This window comes from Salvelinus sp. IW2-2015, linkage group LG3 (genome assembly GCF_002910315.2).
Source record: "Salvelinus sp. IW2-2015 linkage group LG3, ASM291031v2, whole genome shotgun sequence".
Lineage (NCBI taxonomy): Eukaryota > Metazoa > Chordata > Actinopteri > Salmoniformes > Salmonidae > Salvelinus > Salvelinus sp. IW2-2015.
Window position 1 is genome coordinate 3,747,842 of NC_036840.1, and position 22,081 is coordinate 3,769,922.

Sequence of the window (22,081 nt, forward strand, 5' to 3'; positions counted from 1 at the left end):
GAATCAAATAGGGAGCCAACTAAAGGTGTTAACTCTGCACCTCTCTCCAGACAACTGGAGCACTGGCCAGCCACTCTTAATATTCACCTGGGCCAGCGACTCTTAATATCACCTGGGCCAGCCACTCTTAATATCACCTGGGCCAGCCACTCTTAATATCACCTGGGCCAGCCACTCTTAATATCACCTGGGCCAGCCACTCTTAATATCACCTGGGCCAGCCACTCTAATACACCTGGGCCAGCCCACTCTTAATATCACTGGGCCAGCACAGGTGAAACACATTCGCACTAACAAGATGGAACCAGCACAGGTGAAACACATTCGCACTAACAAGATGGCAACCAGCACAGGTGAAACACATTCGCACTAACAAGATGGCAACCAGCACAGGTGAAACACATTCGCACTAACAAGATGGCAACCAGCACAGGTGAAACACATTCGCACTAACAAGTGGCAGCAACCAGCACAGGTGAAACACATTCGCACTAACAAGATGGCAACCAGCACAGGTGAAACACATTCGCACTAACAAGATGGCAACCAGCACAGGTGTAACACATTCGCACTAACAAGATGGCAACCAGCACAGGTGTAACACCTACTGACTAACGAGGTGACACTAATCGGTGCACCCCACTTGCTAACGTGCCACCGCCCAACATTGAAATATAGATGGAAGAAACAAAGCCGCACTGCTTCTTGACACAATGCCCGCTGAACCCGGAAGCCAACCAATGTATAACTGCCGACCGTGTCAGCGTGCACTGCGCCCGGCCCGCCACAGGAGTCGCTAGAGCGCAACGGGACAAGGAAATCCCTGCCGGCCCAAACCCTCCCCTAACCCGGACGACGCATGGCCAATTGTGTACCGCCTCATGGGTCTCCCGGTCACGGCCAGCTGCAACACAGCCTGGGCTCGAACCTCGGTCTGTAGTGACGCAGGGCCTTAGACCGCTATGCCACTTGGGAGGCTGCTGATTGATGCTTTTAACCTAAAAACATCACAGAGGCCTGAAATGCCTTGAAGCTAATGTTGAACACCTGGCCCAGGCTTCACTAACTAAAACACTCTGAACATTGAGCCAGAGGATGGAGAGAGAGGGAGAGAGAGGGACAGGGTCCCACAACATAAATTTTCCGCCACACTAAAAACTTCATCAGAGGAAGGGGAAGGAAGGAAGGGAGAGAAGAGGAGCCGGGTATCCGTGTCCTAAGGATAACCCAGCAAGGCTTCTCCTACAGAGGGAGGGAAGAAGAGAGAGAGAGAGGAGGTAATGAAACAGGACGTCCTACTTTGACATTTAAGATGACATATTTTGTTATGGTGTTGCCTTGTTACAAATGAGCATGTGTGTCACTGTGGTGTTTTTCACTGTGGTGTGTATCACTGTGGTGTGTATCACTGTGGTGTATATCACTGTGGTGTATATCACTGTGGTGTATATCAATGTGGTGTGTATCACTGTTTGGGTGTTGTATCACTGTGGTGTGTATACACTGTGGTGTGTATCACTGTGGGTGTGTAATCACTGTGTGTGTGTCACTGTGGTGTTGTCACTGTGGTGGTGTATCACTTGTGGTGTTTATTCACTCTGGTTGTTTGTGTCACTGTGGTGTGTGTGTCACTGTGGTGTTGTATCACTGTGGTGTATATCACTGTGGTGTATGTCACTGTGGTATGTGTATTTCACTGTGGTGGGCCTGATGTGTCTCTCTTCCTGAGGTGTATCAATCAATCAAATTAATTTATAAAAACCCTTCTTACATCATCTGATGTCACAAAGTGCTGTACAGAAACCCAGCCTGAAACCCCAAACAGCAAGCAATGCAGATGTAGAACCACGGTGGCTAGGGAAAACTCCCTAGAAAGGCCGAACCTAGGAAGAAACCTAGAGAGGAACCAGGCTATGAGGGGTGGCCAGTCCTCTTCTGGTGGAGATGTAATAGGAGATGAAGCGGGCTCTCTCGCCGCTTTGGCCGCACGCAGCTCCGTCACTAGGCATGTTATTGATTATAGCTCAGCGGGCTCTCTCTCGCCGCATCGCCGCACGCAGCTCCGTCACTAGGCATGTTATTGATTATAGCTCAGCGGGCTCTCTCTCTCTCTCTCGCCGCTTTGCCGCACGCAGCTCCGTCACTAGGCATGTTATTGATTATAGCTCAGCGGGTCTCTCTCTCTCTCTCGCCGCATCGCCGCACGCAGCTCCGTCTAGGCATGTTATTGATTATAGCTCAGCGGGCTCTCTCTCTCTCTCGCCGCTTTGCCGCACGCAGCAGCTCCGTCACTAGGCATGTTATTGATTATAGCTCAGCGGGCTCTCCTCTCCGCTTCCCCGCAGCTCCGTCACTAGGCGATGTTATTGATTATAGCTCAGCGGGCTCTCTCTCTTCCGCTTCGCCGCACGCAGCTCCGTCACTAGGCATGTTATTGATTATAGCTCAGCGGGCTCTCTCTCTCCGCTTCGCCGCACGCAGCTCCGTCACTAGCATGTTATTCTCTACCCCTGCTTCCGATGTCGATTATAGCTCAGCGGGCTCTCTCTCTCTGCTTCGCCGCACGCAGCTCCATCACTAGGCATGTTATTGATTATAGCTCAGCGGGCTCTCTCTCTCTGCTTCGCCGCACGCAGCTCCGTCACTAGGCATGTTATTGTTATTAGCTCAGCGGAGATGCTAATTTTCTCCCACAAAGCATTTTACCTTACAATTCAATTTGACCATACAATCATAATTCAATTTTACCAATACAATTCAATTTTACCATAAACAATATAATTAAATTTTACCATACATTTAAATTTTACCAACATTCAGTTGTACCATGCAATTCAGTTGCACCATGCAATTTAGTTGTACCATAAATTCAAGTTGTACCATACAATTCCAGTTGTACCATACATTTAAATTTGACTACCTTCTAGTATGTACCATACAATTCAGTTGTACCATACAATTCAGTTGTCCGTACACTCATATAAATTTTCCATCCGTTCAGTTGTACCGATACATTTAAATTTTTTACCATACAATTCAGTTGTACCAGTCAGTTGTACCATAATTCCAGTTGTAGCCATACACAGTTTCACGTATTCGATACCATACAATCAGTTGTACCATACATTTACATTTTACCATCCAATTCAGTTGTACCATACATTTAATTTTTACCATACAATTCAGTTGTACCATACAGTTCAGTTGTACCATACATTTCAGTTTGTACCCAGTTATTGTACATTCAGTGTACGCATACAAATCAGGTTGTACCATACAATTCAGTTGTTACCATACACATTTCAGTTGTTACCATACAATTCAGTTGTTACCATACAATTCAGTTGTACCATCCAATTCAGTTGTACCTACATTTAAATTTTAACCATCCAATTCAGTTGTACCATACATTTTAAATTTTTACCATACAATTCAGTTGTACCATACAATTCTCAGTGTTGTACCATCCAATTCAGTTGTACCATACACAATTCAGTATTGTACCATCCTTCATCAATTCAGTTGTACATACAATCTAGGTTGTTACCACCAATTCAGTTGTACCATACAATTCAGTTGTACCATCCAATTCAGTTGTACCATACAATTCAGTTGTACCATCCAATTCAGTTGTACCATCCAATTCAGTTGTACCATACAATTCATTTGTACCATGCAATGCGAAATAAGCTGATCTTCAGTGGCTTCTGTGACGATATTGTGCTGCAAAATGATCAAATCAAATCATATTTGTCACATGCGCCGAATACAACAGGTGTGGAGCTTACCGTGAAATGCTTACTTACAAGCCCGTAACCAGCAATGCTTTAAGAACTTAAGAAAAAAAAGGGTTAAGCAAAAAATAGATAAGTWAAAAAAAAAATGAAAATTGAAAATAATGAAGCTTYGCCCCAYTGATGTACTGGGCCGTACGCACTACCCTCTGTAGTGCCTTGCGGTCAGAGGCCAAGCAATTGCCGTACCAGGCAGAGATGCAACCAGTCAGGATGCTCTCGATGGTGCAGCTGTAGAACCTTTTGAGGATCTGAAGACCCATGCCAAATCTTTTAAGTCTCCCGATGGGGAATAGGCTTTGTCGTCACCTCTTCACGACTGTCTTGGTGTGCTTGGACCATGATAGTTTGTTGGTGACATGGATACCAAGGAACTTGAAGCTCTCAACCTGCTCTACTGCAGCCTCGTCGATGAGAATGGGGGTGTGCTCGGTTCTCCTTTTCCTGTAGTGTAATTGTATGACATATCAGGGATAAAAACGTTTCTCTTTTATGAGTTGGGAGACATTTCATGCTAAATCACACTCCTCTGTTGAGGAACTTGAGCCGTGTATGGAACCACTAAAGCTCTGCTCTCACTGCTTCCTGGTGATATTACAAAAGAGCTAGACACAATGCTTCTGGGTAATGAACAGTGCTTTAGAAGATTATTTTGTCTGAGATGTGATTAAGGATGATATCAACATTTTTGGAGGGTTTACATTGATCCGAAGTTTATTGAAAGTAGAAATCCCGACGATTCTTCTGCTCCGCGTGGGGGTGGGATGAGAGGGACTATTTTGTTACCCACTAGTAGTCTGGTATTCTTCTGAACACAGATTAGCTGTCATTTTCCTTACTTTGACTATAGTGAAACATTGATTTGTTGTTGAATGACGATTCCATTGTTTGCTTGATAACCTTTTCCCCGCTCCATGTCAGCTCCTCGCCGGGCTGACATGCGTCAGGTACACTCTCTTTCTTGTGTAATATTTTTGAGTTAGCCTTTGGGCAAATTTTCAGAGAGGTTAATGATTGCAAGCCATTTCGAGGGGTGTGATTCGATAATGAGGCCATGAGAAAGCCATTCCAAACTCTGGGACAAATTTACACAATCCCCATAGTTTTCAGGCCAGTTTAATTTCAACTCTTGTAAGTGTCAGTTTTCGGGGTCAAAGTCTGCTGGTAGCGGATTGTAAGCCGTTTATTAAAAGTGTGTTTCTGCTGCATTGAAGTCATAGACCCAGAGAACAAGTTAAAAATAATGCATTTTAAACACTAGGCCAATTATTCTGGTTTCATTGTTGATTAATCAAGTTAATTCATTTATTTTGATTAATAACATGCTTTTGTAGTTGTAAATTCCAGTTGTGGCAGAATGATGGTAGAGATCCAACAGGGACTTGGTAGTGATTGAAACAGGGTAACTGGTGACATGTCGGTTGGAGCTGTTGCTTCACATTTTTCCTGTAGCTTTTATGAACACTGGTTGAGGCATTACAAACATACAGTGCTTTATTTAATACTAATTTTATTTACAACCTAAATTAGGAAATGACTCTCCATATGTTTCACTGGAGAAGAAATGAGACTGGCATTATGAGGAATTCTTAGCTCCCGTGGATGGAGAGAATTGGGTTTTAGTGAACTTAGACACACACACATCACTACAATCACAACTCACCACTGACCACACGACACACCACAACACCACACACAGCAACGGACCAACACATACACCAAGACCACACAACACACACACACACACACACACACACACACACACACACACACACACACACACACACACACAGAAACAAACTGAAAATTGCTCTCATGCTGATCCCCTCCGTCCTACAAATTCATTTCATTCAGTTTGTACCGTAGCAAATCCGACTTAATGGTTTGTTTTATTTCGTCCCCGTTCTCTGCTAGACATACACATGGACAGTAATCCAACACTATGATCACTTTCTGCATTCCTTATAACTTAATATTCGACTACTTTGGCTGCCACTTCACAAGCCTTATCATTAACTACAGGCACACAGGTTTTACTGATCAAAATGTCATCAACAACGTTCAGCAACTGGTGTTGTTACTGGTTATAGAGGAGGAGCTGAACGGCCGCCATTGTTTTAAGTTGTACAAAAAAAGACCTATTTTTTTTGCTTTGTTAGTGGAGGAACTTGAAAGTTTTTATGAGAGAGAGAGAGAGAGAGAGAGAGCTAAACTACCACTGTCTCCATCTTATTTGGTACAGCCTTCAATTGATGTGGTTCTTGAATAGAGATCCAGTTCACTTAATCATTTTCCCTCAGCCGTGGCATGCAGTTACATGGGGAGTCTATTCCTCTATGTTTAATATACATATTCCTCTATGTTTAATATACATTTATTCCTGTTAATGTTTTAAGCTATACCGTCTTCTTACTACGTTTTAATCATATGCCTATTCCTGCTATATTTAATATACCTATTTCCCGCTATGTTTTAATATCACCTATTAACTGATTCATGTTTAATATACCTATTTCCTGCTATGTTTTAATATCCTATTCCCTTATATTTAATATACCTATTCCTCTCTATGTTTAATATACCTATTCCTACTATGTTTAAAATAGATCCTATAGTCCTCATTTTATAATATATACCTATTCCTCTATTTTAATATACATATTCCCATTAATTTTATATATACCATATTCCTCTATGTTAATATACCATTATTCTTCTATGTTTAATATACCTATATCCTCTATGTTTACATATACCCTATTCCTGTAAATTTTAATATAGCCTTTCCTCTATATTTTCATAATAACCTTTATCCTCTATGTTTATGATATACCTATTCCTCTATGTTTTATATACCTATTCCTCTATTTTACATATACCTAATTCCTCTATATTTAATATACCTATTCCTCTTATGTTTAATATACCTGTTCCTCTATGTTTAAGTATACCTATTCCTCTATGTTTAAATAGCCTATCTATTCTATTTTGTTAATATACCTATTCCTCTATCTTTAATATACCTATTCCTGCTATGGTTAATATACCAGTTGCCTTAGTTAATGTATATACTCATCTTCCTCGTAATTGTGAACTATACCTATTCCCTTACTAGGTTTAATATAACCTATTGCTCTGATACTTTATAGTACCTATTCCCTTTCCATGTTTTAATATAGCCTTCATTCCTCTTATATTTAAGTATACCCTTTATTCCCTCTATTATTTAATATTTACCGTATTCACCTCTATATTTAATAATACAATTATTCCTTCTTATGTTTACTATACCTTTAATTCCTGCTAAATTTCTAAATTATAACCCTAATCCCTCTATATTTACAATTATACCTATTCCCTCTATTGTTTTAATATACCCTATTCCTCTAATGTTTAATATGACACCTTGTCCCCTCTAATGTTTTACCATATAGCCTATTCCTCTATGGTTTAAATAATACCGTAATTCCTGCTATATTTAATATTACCCGTAATTCCCTTATACTGTTAATATACCTGATTCCTCTTATTGTTTAAATAAATACCCTTATTCCTCGTTTTTTAAAAAGAAATGTTTTCAATATACCTATTGCCCTCATATTGGTTTTACATATACCTGTAATTCGCCTTATAATTTGTTAATTATTACCGTGTTCCTCTAATGTTTTAATATACCTTATTCCTTCTATGTGTTTAATCATACATATCCCTCTATTGTTTAGTATAGCCTATTCCTGTATGTTTTAGATACCTATCTGACTATGTTTAATATATCCTATTCCTCCTCTTATGTTAATATACCTATTTTCGCCTTATATTTTAAATCATTAACCTATTTCTTTTCTATGTTTCATAATACGCCGATTCCATCTAATGTTTTTAATAATATCCTATTTTTTCTTCATATGTATAATATACCTTATTCCTCTATTGTTTTAATATACCTATTGGCTTCAAGGAAGTGTGACACTAAAACATTCTGTCTGTCTGTCTGTGCTGCCTGCCTGCAGATATGGTGAGGAAAAAGAACCCCCCTTTGAGAAGCTTCGGCGGTGAGGAAGAAGGAGAAGGTGAGGCTCTGGCCGCGGAAGCCACCGGGCCGGATAGCGAGGACAGTGCCGGGAGCCGGTCTTCAGAGCCCAACGGTGCCGACGGGCTGCTGCCGGCCGAACTAGGCCGGGCCCACGTGCCAGTCCCAGACGAGCAGGAGGACTCCTCTTCCTCCCCGGGCTCCGTCTCAGGCTCCATCAAGCGGGACGGAGGAGGGAGGGGCGGCGGAGGAGTGGGAACAGCCGCGGCAGTCAACACCGACAGGCCTGTCTTTAATTACCCCAGCCACAAGAAGGGAGGAAATGTAGCGTCCTTCCCCTGCCATGAGGTGACAGACTCAGATCTGCCGGCGCTCCCATCCTGGGCCGGGCCCGACGGGGCTGTGTCTCTGTCTCCGCCCAGATCAGAACCAGATGATGGGGACGGGAGACAGGCACGCAGCCCGGCGGGGGAGCTGCTGCTGGGGAATGCCGGGGAGAGAGGAGGGGGAGAAAGGGTGGGTGTCAGGGAGGGGTTGTTGCTGGGCGCCCGAGGGAGGGGCGTCATCATCCAGGGCTTCACCAGTAACGGGGAGGACAAGGACCACTCCTACAGCCCAACAGGGGGGATCTCAGTCCACCAGGATGGGGTGGAGGGCTCTGGAAACCCCTTGCTACGCCCCCTCCACCCACATAGGGGGGCAGGCGAGGGGGCCGAGAACATCACGCCCAGCCCCCTGGGGGCCTGCTCTCCCAAACTGCAGGACTTCAAGTGCAACATCTGTGGGTACGGTTACTACGGGAACGACCCCACGGACCTGATCAAGCACTATCGGAAATACCACCTGGGCCTGCACAACCGCACGCGGCAGGACGCAGAGCTGGACACTAAGATACTGGCCCTGCACAACATGGTGGGCTTCTCCCCACAGAGCCAACACGCCAAAGACACTACACGGCCCCCGTCCTACACCGCCCTGACCGGGGCACCACTGGACTCTACAGGGTCTCCACGCTTCTTACTTAATGGCACCTACGACGTGCAGGTAAATATGCTCTGCACCTGAAAGAAAGTTTGTTGGCATTCAACAGTGCGTTGGTTAGTGGTTGTCTGTTTGTCTTTCATAACTACTGAAAGGTACCAGAATCACCCATCAGTAGTACTGTATAACAGTACAGTTCCTACTCGACTAGATGCCCAGGCGTTGTATTGCGTCAACCAATGGTTGCGTGCCACATCATTGACTGTGCAGTCGGTCATCAGATTGCTATATCATATGATGTGGTTAGCTGATATGTTGTGAATAGCTTTCCAGGCGTTGTAAGATCTGGCATGCGTCTGCAATGTAGTCTGCAGGAACTCAACCATTATCTGCATTGAAACCCAGGCCAGCCGGGGTTTGAGACTTGTCTCTTAGTAGGACATTTGAGTCATCAAAGTAACTGGACACCCATGGAGAGAGGCCTCATGGGAAGTGTAGTCGTTTTTATCACTGTAATAAATACAGTTGAAGTTGGAAGTTTACATACACCTTWGCCAAATACATTTAAACTCAGTTTTTCACAATTCCTGACATTTAATCTTATTAAAAAGTCTCTGTCTTAGGTCAGTTAGGATCACCACTTTATTTTAAGAATGTGAAATGTCAGAATAATAGTAGAGAGAATGATTTATTTCAGCTTTTATTTCTTTCATTACATTCCCAGTGGGTCAGAAGTTTACATACACTCAATGAGTGTATTTGGTAGCATTTCCTTTAAATTGTTTAACTTGGGTCAAACGTTTCGGGTAGCCTTCCACGAGCTTCCCACAATAAGTTGGGTGAATTTTGTCCCATTCCTCCTGACAGAGCTGGTGTAACTGAGTCAGGTTTGTAGGCCTCCATGCCCGCACACACTTTTTCAGTTCTGCCCACACAGTTTCTATAGGATTGAGGTCAGGGCTTTGGTGATGGCACCCAATACCTTTGACTTTGTTGTCCCTTAAGACCAATTTTCCTCACAAACTTTGGAAGTATGCTTGGGGGTCAATTGTCCATTTTGGAAGCCCATTCTGCGACACAAGCTTTTAACTTTCCTGCACTGATGTCTTGAGATGTTCTTCATATATCCACATCAATTTTCTACCTCATGATGACATCTATTTTTGTGAAGTGCAACCATCCTCCTGAAGCAAAGCACCCCACACAATGATGCTGCACAACCCCGTGCTTCACCGGTTGGATGGTTGTTCTCGGCTTTTTAAGCCTCCCCCTTTTTTCCTCCAAAACACTAATGAATGGCATTATGGCCAAAACACGTTCTTATTTTGTTGCATCAGACACAGAGGACATTTCTCCAAAAAGTAGCGAGCTTTGTCCCATTGTGAGTGCAACCGTAGTCCTGGCTTTTCTATGGCGGTTTTGGAGCCAGTGGCTCTCGTACCTTGCCTGAGCGGCCTTTTCAGGTTATGTCGATTATAGGAACTCGTTTTACCTGTGGATATAGATACTTTTTACCTTTACTCCAGCATCTTTCACCAAGGTCCTTTGCTGTTGTTCTGAATTGATTTGCACTTTCGCACCCAAAGTACGTTCATCTCTAGGAGAAAGAACGCGGTCTGCCTTCCTGAGCGGTTATGACAGCTGCGTGGTCCCATGGGTGTTTTAATACTTGGCGTACTATTGTTTGTACAGATGACCGTGGTACCTTCAGGCGTTTGGAAATTGCTCCAAGGATGAACCAGACTTGTGGAGGTCTAAATTGTTTTTCTGAGGTCTTGGCTAATTTTCTTTAGAATTTCCCATGATGTCAAGCAAAAAGGCACTGAGTTTGAAGGTAGGCCTTGAAATACATCCACAGGTACACCTACAATTGACTCAAATTATGTCAATTAGCCTATCAGAAGCTTCTAAAGCCATGACATAATTTTCTGCAATTTTCCAAGCTGTTTAAAGGCACAGTCATCTTAGTGTATGTAAACTTCTGACCCACTGGAATTGTGATACAGTGAAATAATCTGTCTGTAAACAGTTGTTGGAAAAATTACTTGTGTCATGCACAAAGTAGTTGTCTTAACCGACTTGCCAAAAATATAGTTTGTTKACAAGAAATTTGTGGAGTGGTTGATAAACAATTTTTAATGACTCCAACCTAAATGTATATAAACTTCCGACTTCAACTGTACATCCCAACCTGAAACATTGTGTTCATGGACTACACGTCCATAAAAATAACTATTTTATGACCCTCCATTTTGTAATAGCGTATTGTGGGCAGTCTGAGCGAATGTTTTTTGACCTAGAGAATAAATTGCTATGTTACTCACTGTTTTTTAGTTGAGCTTATTTGTAAAATGGTGTGTACTTCTTAGCTAATTTAATAGTTTAGTATTGACCAGGAATGATTTATAAATATGGTTTTAGGTTGTAGGACTATTTCTATCACTCTATGAGTTATTAAATTGATGATGTATAACTCTTCAAAATATAGCTACATCCATCTTATTTGTATTTGTTAGTTATTTGTTGTTTTGAAAGCTTTTCTCATCATTTTTGTGTGTGATTTATTTTATTGGCGTCACAGGTTAATTTGTAAAGTGGCACAACCATTTAGCGATTTCCTTGTGTACAGAAATAAACGTTTATATTGTACTAAGGGAATGCCTGCCAAACAAATATTGCACACATGGACCGTACAGTATGTGCACTGTTTGGGAGTCTTAAACATATGATCTAAAAAGAAAAGGGCCGTACATGACTCGGAGCCATTACCAGCCTCTGGTTGAAATGATTTCTAGCAATCTTTGTCTCGCTATCCATATCAATTGGATGTCTCCGGGTTCTAATATTGTCATTATAAAAAAAATAAAAAAAAATGTAATACAGTCATAAACACTGTTCTGTTTTCATCCCCTAGTGGGAKTTTTCCATGCAGTAACATCGAAGGCTGCTCATTTCTCATTACCCAATGAAAAGGGAGAAAAGATTGTAGGGAAGGGAGAGGGAGCCACTGAAAACAGGGAACTCGATTTATTTTAAACGAGGGGTAATGAACAGATGTCAGAGCCATTTATCTGCACAGCTTTCACTGCATGCGGTTTCTCCCTCCACTTCAACAATGTCATGTTTACAATTCGAGTGGTGCATTTAACTCTAGTGTTCCTTGTAAATGAGGTGAGTTTGTCCCGGGGTCTGGGCCTCTTAATGCCATATCATACAGCAGGCAGGGCCATTTGGCCTTTTAGCCCACCACAGATTGTAATTATTCTACCTCTAACGTTGTTTTCCTCCTTGAAATATTCAGACTGTCTCGAACTAAGTGGGCTGATGTGTTGGTATGGCTGTCACCTTTCTTCTCTCTCTCTAATGGTCACGTCATGTTTGTGTGTGTGTTGGCGTGTGTGTGTGTGTGTGTGTGTGTGTGTGTGTGAGGGGAGTATTTGTGTGTATATGTGTCTGTGAGAAGAAAATCCCAGTGAATACCTGACCAGACAGACTTTTTGCATATTGTTATTTTTTTGGGATGCGTACCATTCCACACCCAAGTCAACGTTATGGGTGAACGTTTATTTTTAGCCTACTGCACATGTACACTCTGAGAGAGCCTGCGGATATCACTTTATCATTTTTAAATATGATATTATAATCTTGTGATGCTGCTCTGGTCTAATGACACTTTAAAGTCTCTGGACTCTGGAGACGTTGGCGAGGCACAGTAAGACTCTACCCACTGATCTCAGAGTAGATAGTCTCACTGCATTCAGAAGACAGAGAAGAACAGACTTCATAGGACTGTAGTAGGACTTCATAGGACTGTAGTAGTACTGCATTGTACTGTTGCAAAATCGCAACAAAGTACAGTCAATTATGTCATTTATGACAATCCCTCATGTAAGACAAGCTCCATTTTCCCCCACTTAAAATCCCCAAACTGTGTTAAAATACTAAATGTTTTATACATTTATATATCATTCCATCGTAGACATCTTCTGGTATTTCATTGTATTTATTTTATTGCTAATATTTCAGAGGACATTTGGCTTGACTGTGTAGACCAGTCATATAATAAATGGTGTATGTAGCTAATCTCTTCAGGCAGTTTTAGGAGAGACCCACTCTGTTTTAGTCTTTTTATTTAGATTTTATTTTACTTAACCTTCATTTAACTAGGCAAGTCAGTTAACAACACATTTTTATTTACCAAAAGGCAAAAGGCCTTCTACGGGGATGGGGGTTGGGATTAAAAGTCATTTCTCATCGTCTAGAAAATAACACCAGGCTGCTTTAACCGCACACCAGGATCAAGACCTCCCTCTTACACACACTGGATAACCTTCCCATTATAGAACGTCTCTGGRTCCGGGATATTTCACACAGCAACACTTATGTTTCCGATTTGAGCCGTTTGTTGGAGACTTGGAGGTCATGGTGTGTAGGTTGTTGAAATTCAGGGAACATGTTCGATTGCAAGGTTGGTTRGGTTTTGTTGCGCTTACTAGACAACAACCTTGCCTGCTGGATCCCTGCCAGGCACTCTCGATGTTCACGCTTGCACAAGCATCGGAAATACTTGGAAATAGAGATTGGATTTGTTGTGTATTATTAGGGAACAGGTGTTTCTTTAGTAGTATTCTGATATAAACCCCTTCGTTCTATCACACTGCTTCTGGTTGGCTGCATTGTCAACTTGATCATCAAAACGATCTCAAGTTTGCCACTTCTCTTCTTTAATAACACGAGGGAATTCATATTTGATCATGTCTAATAGACATTGTTATACAGCACGTCTTACCATATAAAGCAGCTGCTCTTACCTCAGGTGTTCTAGATTGTTCTATCAGCTGGCTCTGTACCCAGCGTGTTCTAGATTGATCTGTCAGCTGCTCTTACCCCAGGTGTTCTAGTTTGATCTGTCAGCTGCTCTTACCCCAGGTGTTCTTAGATGTTTATCAGCTGCTCTTTACCCCAGGTGTTCTAGTTTGTTCTATCAGCTGCTCTTACCCCAGGTGTTCTAGATTGTTCTATCAGCTGCTCTTACCCAGGTGTTTCTAGTTTGATCTATTCAGCTGCTCTTACCCAGGTGTTCTAGTTTGATCTGTCAGCTGCTCTTACCCCAGGTGTTCTAGTTTGATCTGTCAGCTGCTCTTACCCAGGTGTTCTAGTTTGATCTGTCAGCTGCTCTTACCCAGGTGTTCTAGATTGTTCTATCAGCTGCTCTTACCCAGGTGTTCTAGTTTGATCTGTCAGCTGTGCTCTTACCCAGGTGTTCTATGTTTGATCTATCAGCTGCTCTTACCCAGGTGTTCTAGTTGATCTATCAGCTGCTCTTACCCCAGGTGTTCTAGTTTGATCTATCAGCTGCTCTTACCCCAGGTGTTCTAGATTGTTCTATCAGCTGCTCTTACCCCAGGTGTTCTAGATTGATCCTTAACATCTCCTTATCTGCTCAATTCAATTAATCTGAAAAACCATTCTAAACGGAGCTATACCTCTCTGTAGATATAGATAATAGATTATATAGATCATACGCTTTTATCTTCCTTCCTGGTATCATGGCCTTTTCGCGTAGCTTATTGTCTGGGTGGGTGATGTCATTAGTTTTTTTTTCAGTGTCTGTGTGACTGACTCACACATGTCTCTGTTTATATTCAAATATATATATATATATATATTTGCACACAAGAAAAAATAGAAAACAATATGATCAGACTTAAAAGACAAATAAAAATTGCGTGGAGCTCTTTCAAATATTTATTACAAAAATAAAGAGTAGATTATTTATACATTTTTTACAAATTCTTACAAATAACAAATTACAAATAACACGAAGGAAAACATAAGATAAAAGTAAATCAGGGGAAGAAAGGAAATAAATTCAAGTAAAATGCATAATCAACATGAGTTACAGAAGTTTCTTTCCTCATTGTGCTCCAGGTGACGCTGGGAGATACCTTCATCGGCATCGGGAGGAAGACTCCGGACTGTCAGGGAAACACCAAGTACTTCCGCTGCAAGTTCTGTAACTTCACCTACATGGGAAGCTCCTCAGTGGAGCTGGAGCAACACTTCCTTTCTGCCCACCCCAACAAGATGAAGTCCCAGCCCCCGCCGCTGCCGAACGACGACAAGCCCTCGGAAAGGAAGGGGAACTATGTGACACGGGGTGGTGGCGTGGAGGGGGCGGAACCGGGAAAGTGGGAGGACCGGGTCGCGGTCCGTGCGGAGGACGACTCGGTGGCTGGCTACTCCGTCCCCATCCACACCACAGACTCGCCGGGCAGGACGGGGGCCGACGACAGGGCCACAGACTCCCCTGGCTGGACGGGGGCCGACGACAGGGCCACAGACTCGCCTGGCTGTACGGGGTCCGACGGCGGCGCCACAGTGTTGGCCTATTACTGGTGTAAATACTGCAACTTCAGCTGTGAGTCGCCCAGCTCACAACGCCTCCTGGAGCATTATGAGAAGAGACACCGACAACCTGGAGGAGGAGGAGGGGGGACCAGGGAGGGCAGCCCAGCCAAGAGGGAGCGATGGAGCAGCAAATCCAGGGACGGAGAGAGAGACCCCCATAGCCGGAGGAAAGACAAGACAGGAACGAGTGGCTCGATGGGCGCAACGGACTCGGAGACGGTGGTGACCAGCTACAACTGCCAGTTCTGTGACTTCCGCTACTCCATGAACCACGGGCCTGAGGTTATTGTAGTGGCGCCTCTGCTCCGCCACTACCAGCAGGCCCACAGCATCCACAAATGCACCATCAAGCACTGCCCGTTCTGCCCGCGCGGCCTCTGCAGCCCTGAGAAGCACCTGGGGGAGATCTCCTACCCGTTTGCTTGCAGGAAGAGTGCATGCTCCCACTGCGTCCTCCTTTTCCTCCAGCTATCCCCCCAGGGTAGCTCCCCAACTCCCAGGCCCAGCGTCACCCACCTGTGTGACCAGTGTCCCTACGCCACCAGCGACATCGACCTGCTTCTGCTGCACTACGACAGCGTCCATGCCACCCACGGCGTGCTGGAGGTCAAACCCGAGCAGGAGGGAGCTGAAATGGGGAGGTACTCGGCCCCTAAGGGCCCTCACGGGGAGCACTCATGCACCAAGTGCCATTTCATCACAGATGTGGAGGAGGAGATCTTCCGTCACTACAGGTGAGTAGTGGGAAGTTGAGTTGAGTTGGAGTTAGAATGTTATTAGAAAGACAAATTATAATACATGTGCAGAATTCTTGGAACTCCTTGGAACGCATTGGAACTCCTTAGAACTCCTTAGAACTGATTTGAACTCCTTAGAACTCTTTAGAACTCTTTAGAACTCATTTGAACTCCTTAGAACTCCTTGGAACTCCTTAAAACTCATTGGAACTCCTTAGAACTCCTTATAACTCCTTAGAACTCATTAGAACTCCTTAGAACTCATTAGAACTCATTGGAACTCCTTAGAACTTCTTGGAACTCCTTGAAACTCATTGGAACTCCTTAGAACTCCTTAGAACTCCTTGGAACTCCTTGAAACTCATTGGAACTCCTTAGAACTCCGTAGAACACCTTGGAACTCCTTGGAAGTCCTTGGAACTCCTTGGAACTCAGTAGAACTTCTAGGAACTCATTGTGATGTCCCCTTTTACTCAATGCTCTCTTGTTGCTCACATGTTGTAGTTAGTCGACCGGTCGAGTAGTTAAAGGTTTGGAAAAATACATTCTTTAGGACCGTTCTTCTTATCTTCTTAACCATAGAACATACAGTAAACACACCATTTTGACATATGTACACATTGGTATGGTGCTCGATATAATGAATATGAGGTTGACAAGTGGTACAATGGACTTTTAAGGTTTGGTTCAGCTTCCAATTGAAAACCTGAGTATCATTGGTAATAATGTTAGTTTAGTATGGTATCATGCATCATGGCTCAGTGCTAGAATCCAGCTAGTGTAAGCATTGTTGACATTGTTCTTAGTTCAATTTAGGGTTATGAGATTATCTGTTTTTGTGACGTTGAATAAGTAAATCCAGTTTTGCTTATAATGAACAACAGACTTGCACAGTCACACACAGTACATGCAGTTAATCAACTTTAGGGAATCAATAGTGAATTGTTTAAAGTCAGGTAATTCTGTAACCCCTTTGTGGGTTTAGATTTAGTCTTGCCTTTGGCAGGTGTGGATCCGTGTGTTTGGGTGCGTGTTTGTTTGTGTGTGTGTATGCATGTGTCTATGCATGCGTGCATGCCTGCTTGTGTGCATGTGTGTTTGTCTGAGGACAACTGCCACTTAAGATAACTGCCACTGAAATCAGGAATTGCACTCTATTGCACTCTGTAATACCTCCACATAAGATATCAATTACATTAAACCAATTACATTAAACCAATTACATTAAACCAATTACATTAAACCAATTACATTCTGTTTCAGCTCAGCCGCCTGTTTAGATTCGGCTGTTTTGGAATGTATTGATAGATGTGAGTCTTGTGCAGTAGCTTGATCCATATGTCCACTTGAAGCTTTTACAGATACAGCGCCAGAGCGCTGAGAAATCAATAGGTGGGTATAAATGCAACAAACCGTGTCTTCTCGGGATATATTAGATGATTCTACACTGAGTCAGGGGAAACATATTCATACTGAGTTAGCCAGATGGTCAGGGGATACGTACTCATACTGAGTTAGCCAGATGGTCAGGGGAAACGTACTCATACTGAGTTAGCCAGATGGTCAGGGGAACGTACTCCATACTGAGTTAGCCAGATGGTCAGGGGAAACGTACTCATACTGAGTTAGCCAGATGGTCAGGGAAACTATTCATACTGAGTTACCAGATGGTCAGGGGAAACGTACTCATACTGGAGTTAGCCAGATGGTCAGGGGAAACGTATTCATACTGAGTTAGCAGATAGGTCAGGGGAAACGTATTCATACTTGAGTTTAGCCAGATGGCAGGGGAAACGTATTTCATACTGAGTTAGCCAGATGGTCAGGGGAAAACGTATTCATACTGAGTTAGCCAATGGTCAGGGAAACGTATTATACTGAGTTAGCGCAGAGTCAGGGAAACGTATTCGTACTGGTTAGCCAGCAGGTCAGGGAAACGTATTCATACTGAGTTAGCCAGAGGTCAGGGAAACGTATTCATACTGAGTTAGCCAGATGTCAGGGGAACGTATTTTATACTGAGTTAGGACAGCAGGTCAGGGGAAACTATTCGTACTGAGTTAGCCAGCAGGTCAGGGGAAACGTATTCATACTGAGTTAGCCAGCAGGTCAGGGGAAACGTATTCATACTGAGTTAGCCAGCGGGTCAGGGGATACGTACTCATACTGAGTTAGCACAGCGGTCAGGGGATACGTATTCGTACTGAGTTAGCCAGCAGGTCAGGGGATACGTACTCATACTGAGTTAGCCAGCAGGTCAGGGGAACGTATTCGTACTGAGTTAGCCAGCAGGTCAGGGGAACGTACTCATACTGAGTTACCAGCAGGTCAGGGAAACGTATTCGTACTGAGTTAGCCAGCAGGTCAGGGGATCGCACTCATACTGAGTTAGCCAGCAGGTCAGGGGAGAACGTATTCATACTGAGTTAGCCAGCAGGTCAGGGGAAACGTATTCGTACTGAGTTAGCCAGCAGGTCAGGGGAAACGTATTCATACTGAGTTAGCCAGCAGGTCAGGGGATACGTATTCATACTGAGTTAGCCAGCAGGTCAGGGGATACGTATTCATACTGAGTTAGCCAGCAGGTCAGGGGAAACGTATTCGTACTGAGTTAGCCAGATGGTCAGGGGAAACGTATTCGTACTGAGTTAGCCAACAGGTCAGGGGAAACGTATTCGTACTGAGTTAGCAACAGGTCAGGGGATACGTACTCACACTGAGTTAGCAGCAGGTCAGGGGAAACGTATTCGTACTGAGTTAGCCAGCGGGTCAGGGGATACGTACTCATACTGAGTTAGCCAGCGGGTCAGGGAATACTATTCATACTGAGTTCCAGCGGGTCAGGGGAAACGTATTCATACTGAGTTAGCCAGCAGGTCAGGGAAACGTATTCATACTGAGTTAGCCAGCAGGTCAGGGGAAACGTATTCATACTGAGTTAGCCATGCAGGTCAGGGGAAACGTATTCATACTGAGTTAGCCAGCAGGTCAGGGGAAACGTATTCATACTGAGTTAGCCAGATGGTCAGGGGAAACATATTTATAAAGCTTGCCCTTTTCTTCGGTTATTAACTTTTAGTTTGGCTTTTTTTACTTATTTAGTAGTCTTTGTAAGTGTGATTATTTCAATCTCACTGATTAACCTATCACTTGTTGAAGGCTGATTTTCTGCAATGCTTTTAAAATGTTCACCTCTCTAGACAAAGTCCAGCTCAGTCCTCACTGTAGGGGTGAATGGTTGCTAGATCGAATCCCCAAGCTGATAATGTAAAAATCTGTCGTTCTGCCCCTGAACAAGGTAGTTAACCCACTGTTCCTAGGCTGTCATTGTAAATAAGAATTTGTTCTTAACTGACTTGCCGAGTTAAATAAAGGTTAAATTAAACCATGTTTTACCCCTAGTCTCTCCAGCTCAGACCCCCCAGTCCTAGACCATCACTCCCTTGTTTGCTTCTATCTATACAGTCTACAGGGTTAGGGAAACCCTTCCAGCTCCCTCCTCCCCCTCCTCCTACTCCTCAGGGAGAGGGGCACCGGCAGCCCAGTTACCAGTCGTGCTGGGCCAGAGTTTCCATTTCCTCTGTGATGTCAGGGGGATCTGTCCGTCACACTGGTGGGATTCAGTCCAGTTCACCTCACAGCTCCGCGTCTGCCGACCAGACCCTCGTAAAATACCCAGTATTGAGTGCGTTCACTAGTGCATAGCTAAGGGAGTTTCATTTCATAGCGCACAAATTACATCCACTCAATACTTTTACTGACACAGACATTGATTTTTTAGCCCCAAACACCTGTTTATTGTAAAAAAATCTATAAAAGCATTTGAATGTATTTTACAGAGAGTGCAGATACTCCAATCACATTGAGTACAATGGTGCCATAGCATCAGTAGTGCCATGTCATCAGTAGTGTCATACCATCAGTAGTGCCATGTCATCAGTAGTGTTCATACCATCAGTAGTGCATAGCCCTCAGTTAGTGCCATATTCCCATCAGTAGTGCTATACCATCAGTAGTGTCGTACCATCAGTAGTGTCATAACATCAGTATTGTCATTTACATCAGTAGTGTCCATATCTCCAATCAGTAGTGTCATACAACTCAGTAGAGTGGGTCATAAAGGACGCCAGTACCAGAATAGCTAGAGCTCATTAAAGCCGCCATCAGCTAGTGCCACACCATAGTAGTGGCTCCGTATGGGCTCCATGCAGAGTAGTGTCATAGGCAATCTAAGATATTGTTTGCAGTCCAATTCATAGCAGGGTGTAGTGTCTATAAGGCCCACTCAGTAAGAGTCATAACTATCTAAGTAGAGAAGCCCTCATCCAAGGAAGTAGAGCCTACTAGGCAATTAACTCGCGCTGCGCACAGTTAGTGCATAGATTGCAGCCGCAAATAATCATCTTAAGTAGTGGGTCATTATCAACATAATTCACCAGCTAGTTAGTGTCGAAGTCAGTCCATCCACTAGTAATGTGTCATATCAACATAGTTCTGCCATCAGTATTGTCATTCAATGTGAGGATAAGTGTCTCCATATGGCGTTGAATCAGGCCTTGCATGGTCGAACTAATCACCAACTCAGGAGTAGTACCAAGGTCCATCACAACTACTTAAAACCCAATCAGTAGATGTGTGCATATAACCAATAATAGAAGAGGCCATGCAGTGAGGTTAGCTCATATCTTCATCAGAGTGCATACCAGCGAGTGAGGGGCGCCATATCCATACCAGTACTAGGATATAAAGCACGAGCAGATGGACCACGATCAGATAGTGCAATCACGCAGTGACAGGACGCAATAAGCTAACCATCAGCTAGTGTCCATACCACCGATCCATAAGTTGTGTCACTACTCTATTATACGCCATCAGCAGTGCCTCACTAGCATCCATGAGCAAGGTGAAGGGTCATGAGATTCCATGTCTGATCGCTGTACTCTGCGCAAAGGTGAAGGTGGTCAAATGAATGAGAAGGCCCTGATGACAAGTATAGTGTCAATACCATGACAACAGGAACCGAGGACCCAGCTGAGGCCAGCACATCTTGTGAGTGTCTTAGCATCCTTATGTAGTGCAACTGAAATCCAATAGTAAAAGTGCTCAATAGTAGGAGCGCCGTCTCCCACTCAGCTAGTGGGCGCCCCATATATGGCCACATGACACTTAGTAGATGGCAATTAGAACATTTCCAATTTTCAGAATAAGTAGGCCAGGCACAATCAGTCTCATCAGTCAGTCGGCCATACCCGGCGGCGGGATCAGTAATGCGATACCATTACGACAGTATAGGGTGGCCATAATGAACCAGAATTAGTAGAGTGCATATTATTCCATCAGTAGTGCCATATCCATCAAGCAGTGCCTATATTCCATCAGCACGTGCCATACGAATCAGTAGTGCCAACTACCATCAGTAGTGTCATACCATCAGTAGTGCCATACCATCAGTAGTGCCATACCATCAGTGAACTGGTTGCCATAATTGTTTTCATCTGTCGTGTGCATTACCTTTCATCAGTAGTTTGGCCATTTACCATCAGTAGTGCTACCATAGGAAACCTCAGTATTGTCATACCATCAGTAAGTGTCATACCATCAGTAGTGCCATACCATCAAGTAGTGCCATGTCATCAAGTAGTGTCCATATCCATCAGTAGGGCGCCATCGTAGTGTATACATCAGTGGTGCCATACATCAGTAGTGGCATTACCTATCAGTAGGGCCATACCATCAGTAGTGGCCATACCATCTAGTAGTGCCATTAGTATACCATCAGTAGTGCATACCATCAGTAGTGCCATACCATCAGTAGTGCCATACCATCAGTGGTGCCATATCATCAGTAGTGCCATACCTCAGTAGTGCCATTCATCAGTAGTGCCATACAACCTCAGTAGTGCCATAACATCAGTATTCCATACCATCAGTAGTGTCATACCATTAGCTTCATACCATCAGCATTGCCATATGCATCAGTAGTGCCATACCATCAGTAGTGCCATACCATCAGTAGTGCATACATCAGTAGTGCCATGTTCCATCAGTATTGCCCATACCATTCAGATTGCCATATTGCCATCAGCAGTGCATGCATCCAAGTAGTGCCATACCATCAGTAGTGCATA

General features: G+C 43.6%; 1 protein-coding gene across 2 annotated transcripts in view; it reads left to right on the plus strand.

The window, feature by feature from the left end:
* LOC111982618 (zinc finger transcription factor Trps1-like) overlaps positions 1–22,081 on the plus strand; it is a 95,237-nt gene that overhangs the window by 57,609 nt on the left and 15,547 nt on the right. For both annotated transcript variants that reach the window (XM_024014212.2, XM_070433951.1), the window contains exons 3-4: positions 7,805–8,868; positions 14,737–15,950. In XM_024014212.2, the coding sequence (XP_023869980.1) occupies positions 7,805–8,868; positions 14,737–15,950 (2,278 nt within the window). The remainder of the gene's footprint in view (positions 1–7,804; positions 8,869–14,736; positions 15,951–22,081) is intronic.